General features: G+C 42.4%; 1 protein-coding gene across 1 annotated transcript in view; it reads left to right on the top strand.

The window, feature by feature from the left end:
- Window positions 1-8,878, top strand: part of LOC104626018 (transcription factor SOX-5-like) — a gene marked incomplete at its 5' end in the record, with an annotated part of 101,096 nt that overhangs the window by 69,508 nt on the left and 22,710 nt on the right. Inside the window, 1 exon segment of the mRNA XM_010293827.1 lies at window positions 3,382-3,554. Within this exon segment, the coding sequence (XP_010292129.1) occupies window positions 3,382-3,554 (173 nt within the window).

The following is an 8,878-nucleotide window of genomic DNA, read 5'->3' as shown; positions in this document are numbered from 1 at the left end:
TACACACCTGATATTTTTCATAGGTTTCAAACCCCTGCAATTTACTTCTTTTAACAAAATGCAGATTTTGAAATGCTGTACCTGTAATGAGTGATAATGTAATTGGATAAAAGCTGTGAGGATGAATGGAGCTTTAAAGGTCACTCTTGTAAGAAGAATTAATGTGTTATACCATTAATAAACCATGGAAAACTGTGGAGCAAAAGATAACATACTTAAGTTATTGTTAATGACATAGAGTTCACTGCTGTATATCTCTCAGCTACAAATATAGAAACTGACTTTTTGAGGTTGCTGAGCAGTACCACTGTGCATACTGTATATATAAGATAAGCAGGCTTTAACTGTGGTGCAGGAGCTGGACAGACATAGGCTACTTCTAACAAAGGTCTGTCCCTTAATGGAGGACTAGAGGATTGAAAGGCTTTTGAACACTCCACAGGGTCTTTTCCTGCCAACGGCTAGGTCATATCCAACCAAAGTTACAGCAATTAAAACTCATTACCATGTTGAAACCATTTGGTTATCTTAAAAAAGTGAGCATGCCATTTCAAGTTGTCGTCCAGTAGGAGCTAGGCCACAAAAAAAATTTGATAACATTTTTAGCAAAGGGACTAAGGTCCCTAAAAATGGTAGAGAAACTAGTTTACGTTTTTTATCTTGAGAGATAGATCCCTCTGGGAAGGGTCATGGGGAAGCTTGCAGTCGTTTGCCAGGCAGTTCCTTCCACCGTTTGAACGATTGAAGCTGTCAATGCAAGACACAAGTCGTCTGCCCTAGGTGTGCACAGCCCACCTTGCTGGGATGCAGCTGAGCTGCCACTTTGCACTGCCACTAACTTCAACTCAAAACCGTTCTCTGAAAGCTGTTGGTTCCCGGGGCATGGAGAAATGCTCATGTATTCTTCAGTTGTCTCTGGAAGATGTAAACTTACAGCCTCCTGTGATGAAGAGTTGGGCATACAGATACGTAGTCCTTTTCTAGAGCTCTCCTTATAGTGCATAAATTATGCTACAGACTGAGCAGTCACAAATGTCATGGCTTCATGTATGCCTTTAAATCCAAGCATTTCTTTTTGGGAACAGGCATATGTCCGTGTACTAAAAACAGAAACAACTTCTCCCTGCCCTTTGCCATTATCTTCAACATCTCTATGCTAGTTTGGCAATCCTTGTAACGAAGTGCGTTTTATGTAATGCAGTTCCCCTCTCTGTCAATAATTCACCACCTACCCTAAACAACAATAATTTACATTCAACTCACTTCTATATTAATCATTTCCCTGCACACCAGCATCTTGGCAGCTACTAAAAAACATAAGGAGTGCTTGCTTTTATTCACTGTCATGTGCCAAACTGTCTCAAAGATAGCAGTATTCAGGAAAAGCCAAATAGTCTGAAGAAGGGCATGAATTCCAGTTCCTAGGCAAATTCGGCTATATTGCAGATTGAAATTATTATACCTAGTGTAATCAAGAGCACAACCAGCAGTAATACTACTGTTTGTTTGTTTGTTTGCTTCCTTTTTAATTTATTCTGACTGCATGCAAGCTTGATCAGTAACAGATGCAAAGTGGGGAAGAAACCAAGCAAGTTGATAAAATGGAGGTGAAAACCAAAAAAAAATCAGCTGGTAGTACTGTGCTGGTGCAGGTTATATCCTCCCTTATGCTGGGAAAGCTGGAATTACTGGAATTCCATTGGCTGGGAATTACTGACTGGGTCATTTGATAAAAGCAATGTGGATCAATTTATTTCATATAGAACTCTCAGGGTTCCTGAGTATTTAGCCAAAAGCTAATTGATAGTACAATTGACACCAGTCAAACCGCACAGAAACTTTTCTTGCTCGTTCTTGCACGCCAAGGAAGACGGGAATACCAGACCCATTCTGTCTGCAGTCTAAAAACACAGCAATAAAAACCCAAACCAAACTAAAATCCTGACAGCAGCGCAGCACCGAACTAATCTGACATCAACTTCTTCCCCTGAAATGTTTTAAGCAGCAAGACAATGTCCTACGTTTTTTGGCAATCAGCAGATCAGATAGAAGAGTCTAGCAATACAACAAGGATGTGTAATCTGACATGATTAGACAAGGCTCTTTAGGAACAGAACATTCATAATTGAGACAAAGAAAGAGTATTAATAACACTTTCCTAACACGGCAGTTAGCCATTTTATATTTCCTTTCTTTAATCTTAGTGTTTTTCAACAAATCATGGGATTTAATAGCGTGTTTTGGCAGATTAGAGGATTTATGGCCCAGATGTTTTTTGTTCTAAAAATGGATTAGGGTGTAAAGTTTGCTGGAATCCATGGAACATGTTGAGGCAAGCCGGTCATTTTGTGTGTGATTAGTGCCTGCCTTCTGTCTCACAGTCCCTCCATCTGTCACAATTCACCAATGGATCTGGTTAGATTTAGCCTCATGTCACAAACAGAAGTCCCTTTTCTGGGCAATTTCATATTACAGATTCATTTTATGCCGTTTTTATGCCCTAGTTAAAAGACAGAAAGAAGTGTGTGCGTGCGCGCGCGTGTGGGGACGTGGAGAGGGGGAGGGAGATTGATAGATATTAGCCTCTCCTTTAATGTTTGAAAAATAGACTGGGGCTTGGAGTCTCCCATCAGTATTCTATCCTACAAATCACATGCAGATCATAATAAGTATAATCTACAGTACGCTAAAGGAAAAAAATGACAAAGTGTCACATTTAAAATTAAATAGTATTAGCTGTGCCGGTGATGCTTGTAACATTTTAAAAGGAAATAATTCAGTGACTACTAAGGCTAAGCCCTAGGCTGTGAATTTGCAGCAAAACAGTGGACATTTGACCTACTATTAGCAGCATGAATAGGAGTGGGAATGTAGGTCCGTGTAGCTGTGGTTTCTTATACATTTCTGAATGACAGGTGGTGGTGGGGAGCATTCAGTGGATGAGGTTTCTCTTCCCAGCCATTATGCATTTCATATCTATAGCAAAGCACCGCCACCTGTGGTTTATTTTAATGTATTCACAAGTTTTAAGAAGGGGAAGAATGAAATGGTCTATTTTTAAGTTTGGGATTGCTGGCATGATCAAAGCTTCCCCTAACTCTTATCCGGTTACATCCTGCTGCATAGAAACCACAGGGCTAACCTCTGCAGCGTCAGGGAAATATTGAAACTAATGGGATCAAGTATCAGGACGATGATTTTGGCACTGAGGTTTCTCATGCTTTCTGTCCAGGTGGCTCTATCATAACAATAATAGAACTGCAAAGCACGGATGGGTTTCTGGGCATTACCTTTTAACTCTTTCACATTAATAATGATAAACTGTTGGTGCAGTTCATCGACGAAAGCTAAAGTGTTTTCTTGTGACTTTCTTTTTTTAAGACATCCTTTCTTCTATCACGTCGTCAGGTTATTTAAATGACCACGATGCTGTTACCAAGGCAATCCAGGAGGCCCGACAGATGAAGGAGCAGCTTCGGAGGGAACAACAGGTGCTGGATGGGAAAGTGGCCGTTGTGAATAGCCTGGGTCTCAATAACTGCAGGACAGAAAAGGTGAGTTTCCGAGCCTCCCTTTGCAAAGGGTCAGAGATTGCTTTTGGCTCTCCCTACAGATACATAGGTTCTTCCTCCTCCCCTAAACAGAATGGTTGTTGCTTTCAAAAAAAGGGAACCATAAAATGAAAACCACAACCAAAAGCTGACATGAGAGAGAGACCTGGAGACCCTTGGGGGAGAGCGGAGGGGAGGCAAAGATAGTTAAAGCACTCACAAAAACTTTGGAGGTCGCTAATTCTCTGCTCCAGCCTGTCAACATGTATTATGAGAAGGTGATCTTGGAAATCTCTAGGTCTAAGTGCAAATCTTGCTGTATGGAAATGCTTACATGTGTTTATGAGATGAGCTGGATTTGAAAATATTGAAGCTTCTTTAGGAACATAAGCTTTGCTGATACTCAGGCTCAGCTTCTGGGTATTTAGCCTTGTGAAGTTGTCATATGTGATATTTTTTGACTATTGCAATGTAGCACTGTCATGTCATGTTAGATGACTTAACAAAATTGAAAAACTGGAGAATTGACAACACACAGTGCACCAAATACTTGTAGTGAAACTGCAACGTATAGGCCTTACCACCTTCTGCTTTTGAACTGGCCTGTAAAGTTGTGCTATAACAAAATATCAACACAGTGAATATTCTCTAGTAAAATTAGTATGTACCATAACTGTCATGCATGTCAAAGAGGTTGTGATTTGCTGCTTTTCTCTGGAAGTAACGGATGTTTTTCTGTGCACTGCCCTGGCTTATAGAGGATAAACAGGCCTGCCTGTCCTTGCCGCCACAGTTATTGTGAGCCGTCCTTATGATGGTGCCACCTAAGGTACGCATCCAAACTCTGGTGTGCATCTCAACTTCATACGCTCAGCAAGACTTTCTTCTCAGTTCCTCTCTTCCCCTGCAATATTTTCTGAGGTGATACAGCCTTCGTCGTGCAGTACAACAAAGATGACCGTTGTTGCGTTTGGTGTAAGCTGAATTTTATTGAAACTGCTTGGAGTGGCTTTTCACTGTAAGGCCTTGTGTGAATCACTGAGATAGGCAGATAAATAGAATGAATAAAAATGATCAGCTATTTAGCAGAAACTCGAAAGTCAGTCATCCTAGGAAGCTTGTGCATCAAACAATATTGTCCAGAATGAGCAGATTGCTAATTTGGATAGCTTTCCATTTTCCCTGGTTTTAGATGGGGTTTGATCAATAAGCTATGAGAAGCCAGCAGTCTGGGTAATGAATGTTAAATGTACATGTGAGTCTCACTACTGTACTTTTTCCATCAGCCTATCCTGGGTGTAAGTGATGTAGAAATTACTCCAATTTCATGCACTTTCTTGAAAGGACGGGGGAGGGAAAAAGAGGTCAATGTAATAGGAATCTGGCAGTACATACAATCTCTCTTAGAAGAATAAGAGCACTGGTACGGGCAGAGAGAAAGAAAGAGAGGGATGGAGCATGTTTACGGCATTTCACATAGAAGAGTACCAGAAGGGAAAAGGGAGAAGCAGAGTGTCAGATAGAAGAAGAAGTGATCACAAGCACAAAGGAATTTATATTCAAATATTTAAGCATTCTTGAAAGGATGCTCGGAGCAGAAATTTCTTTTCTCTGCTCCCCATGTAGAAATGACTTTAACACTCAGCCAGATGCTAATGCAAAGTGACTCAAGCTATTCCTCGCAAGCATAGCTAAATTGCCGTTATTTGTTAAGCGCATTGAATTCAGCTGTGGATACAGCAGTTGGTTGCATTCAGAAAGCATCTGTACCCTTTTTTTTTTCCCCTTTTTTTTTTTTTTTTAATCCTCCAAAGCAGAGACAACTCTACCTATCTCCCCCCTCTCCTCCCTTGTGCTGGCTGGGAATTGTCAAGTGACAACCGACCAAATCCTTTTGGACAGGAAGCCTTCATCCTGGGTTCTATATACTTGCAAAGCAGGCCTTGTGGTTGGATCAGGAAGCCCATTAAAAGCACTTTGATGGTATGGAAATTCATCTTCATGAAGCACCCAGGCCCCTAAGCAGCATGCTGTTTAGTTGTGGTTACAGATCAGTCATTCACATCGGAGGGCAGTAATTGTGCTGACGGCTTGTTCGGCAATGGAAGTACATAAAATAATCCCAGGCCCTCCACCATGGCATTGCGAGTTAATCTTCTTTAATACAGATCAGCTGTTGTTCTAACACATGACTTTATGCTGGCTCTAGTGACTCTGCACAGCCTTTTGATTAAGTAACAGGAGTGGAACCATCTGCATTCACTTTATTCTGTTACTTTCCTATTGTTGGGATTCTCCTTACCCCTTCTGTTTTCACTTCTCACCCTCAACCCCAGTTGAAGTTTATTTTCCTCTCTAATTCATGCCTCCTGGTGGGCTTGTGGAGGGCAGAGAGGAGTTCTTTTACAAGGTAGCAGGAAGAAAAAATTGTTTGCTCAATTGAAAATTTTTCTAAAGCAACTGTAGGGTTTGGGGTTTCTGATGCAGTAAATGTCAAAACTTTTTTGGAGTGCACTGATTTATTTTATTTTAATATTTTATTTTATTTTAATTTATTTTATTTTATTGTAAGTGGAGAGAGGGAAGGACAGAAACAAGTTTAAGCTCTCTTAGACTGTAACGGCATTTGGGTTGCTGGAACGATCTCCTAAGCCATTAAACGCTCATCAAGAAGTTGCACTTTTTATCTTGTTGTAAGATCTTCTGAGCTGTCCTTGCATTTGATCCAACAGAGGAAAAGACAGAGGCTGTGAAGTTTAGGTACCTGTTCTCCTTTCCTGTGTATGCTCTAGGCCATCCAGACAAACACCTAACTTCTCTAAAGTTTTTGGTTGTTTGATCTAGGACTTTAAAGTTTTCTCTCTTGTTAAGAGCAGGATTTGAGAGGAAGGCAAGTGTTGCCATTTTGAATTGAATTTTACTGGTTTTCCCTATTTTCAGGGGCAAGAAGAAGAAAGAGTTGGGAAGGTGGGTAGTGAGACATAGAGTGCTGCAGTGTTACCACTAAGTGTTTCACTTCAGAAGCTCAGGGTCCCACAGGGACTTTGAGGCAGCCCCCTGAACTTTTTGGACCTTACATTTGCTTCCTGACAGGGAAATTTTCAGGTGGGGGATGGAATTAAAAGAGGGTTAGTCTAATGTAGCTCTGTGTGGCATACTCATACTTAGAAATGTACATTATGTCTGTAGTTACGTACAGAAGAAAGATCCCTCTCCTTCCTGTAGAGTGATCTCAATCTTTATAGGCAAGAAACACCCATCTGGAGCTATCCCCAATTATTCTCCCTTCTTTGCTGCAGTGGCTAGGGTAGTTATGGATACCTACGGTTGGTTCTCTGAGACCTGTTGAGGTTTTTGTTGCATGAATTGCTGCTGCAGCTTACCAGTGAAGGTGGGTTCTGTGCAGTTCTGAACGGGTGTGTTGGACTTTTGGTAGGAATTTATCTTCAACAGCGGCCAGGCGGGCTCAGGACGGGAAGTCACCTTTGTGCGTCTCTGTTAAAGCTCTTGGGGCTTTTCTTCACGCATGTACATCACCTGCTTGTCTGGCTCGTGTTCCCAGCTGGATTGATCCCTGTGGACAGCCAGACCTGCCAGCTGTAAGGCGGTAGTCAGACAGGAATTTTGTGGAATTGGAGAGAAACTGTATAAAAGGAGTCATAAATGAGAAAAGATTTTAAAAAATGGCTAGGATGAATTGGGTGAGTCACTTTATGGGCATCCAACTTGGACCATCTTGAGGGGTTTGATTTTCAGAGGATTACAGTAAAAACTGAGCATCATGATGAACATGGATTTTACTAAAACCTATTTTAATTGCAAATGCAATAAAACATATTTTTACATTACTTTTCTTGGAAACATTTCCATGTATAAATGAGAAGTGTGTGTATATGTTTTTCTGGTTTCCTGGAAACCCAGGATCATAGTTTTACTTCTAATTGTCATCTACAGTTAATTATAGCTTGATACATACTATACATAAACAACGTTACCTTCTATACATGTAGCTTAGAGTGCAGATTGTCCTCTAGTGCAAACACCACAACGGGCAGCATCAGCAAGTGGACTCTGCTCTATTTGCTCAGCCCCAAAACTGCTGTTCCTCCGCCCCGGAGACGCACACAAACACAAGAGCCAGCACGTGTGTGCAGGCGTACGAGCCTACAGTGCACTTTCAGCGGCACGCGGCACGAACGCGCACCCAGCTCGCCAGCGGTTTCCTGCCTGTAGTCAGACTCGCCAGCACACGTACGTACGTACCCTGGGAAGTGGAAGAAAGGAGGAAGGGGGCACACGGGCGGGCGTTCGAGCACACGCCTGTGTGCGCCGGTACAGACGCAGGTGCTGGTTTCCGAGCGCTGGTGCCGCTGCTAGAGGCGGGGGCGGTTGTGTAAGTAACAGGCAGCCACACAAGCGCTTCGCACGTGTACCGAGGCAGTCGCGCTTGTAGCACGCGCCGAGCGCATCCCGGTACGTCTGCCTCCCGCGCCGAAGTGTTTCTTAACCTGTGATACAAGTTCTCCCTGTTACCGCTTGGAGTGTGTCCTTTTAAAAGGCTCTGACATGTACTTGTCTGCTGGGCTGGAACTAAAGAGCTATTTGTAACAATATTTATTCCAGCGTTGTAAGCAGGAGCCTATTTATTACTCATGCTTATGGAACATCGGGTTCAGGATGCCTTTCCTCCCATTCCCACCCACCACCCCCCCCCCCCCCCCCCCCGCCTCTCCCTCTTCCCCTTAGGAGAGTGCCAAATGTGAAATGACAGTGACCAATGTTGACTTAATGTGGATGTTTAATAATGAAAAAAGTGTGTCAGTTCCAGCGTTAGTTACAAATGGCAGTAAGTATATCAGGTGGCAGCCCTGTAATAATTTTACATCCATCATTCCTTCCTGATGCCTTGCTGGCTGCCTGATGGATGGGGATAGCAGAGTTAACTCTTAAGAAACTGCTGTGATCTGCTGAGCTGAAATGAATTCTGTCCCTGCTCTCCCCTCGGGGAGAAAGGGGATATTGAGAATCTCAAACCCACAGATCTGCTGTCTTTGAGAAATAAAACACTGGAGCTCACTTTACTAAAGGCATAAGGAGGAGCTGGTTTAACACACGGGCTTAAAATTTCTCTTGCAGTAGGGAATTTTACTTCAATAACATTTTTTTTCTTCCCCTAATGGTTAAATTTGAAGCAGAAAGTTGAGAAAAAAATGGAGGAGAGAATAGCAGGGAGGAGAAGAAAAGGGAAGGTTTGGTAAAACGGAGTCTGATCCTCTGCTTGCTGCAGACACTGACAGTCCGTGGGTCAGACTAGAGAGAGTAAGTTG

Source organism: Phaethon lepturus, unplaced genomic scaffold, assembly GCF_000687285.1.
Source record: "Phaethon lepturus isolate BGI_N335 unplaced genomic scaffold, ASM68728v1 scaffold1189, whole genome shotgun sequence".
Classification (NCBI taxonomy): Eukaryota; Metazoa; Chordata; class Aves; order Phaethontiformes; family Phaethontidae; genus Phaethon; species Phaethon lepturus.
This window is presented reverse-complemented; position numbering and strand designations above follow the sequence as displayed.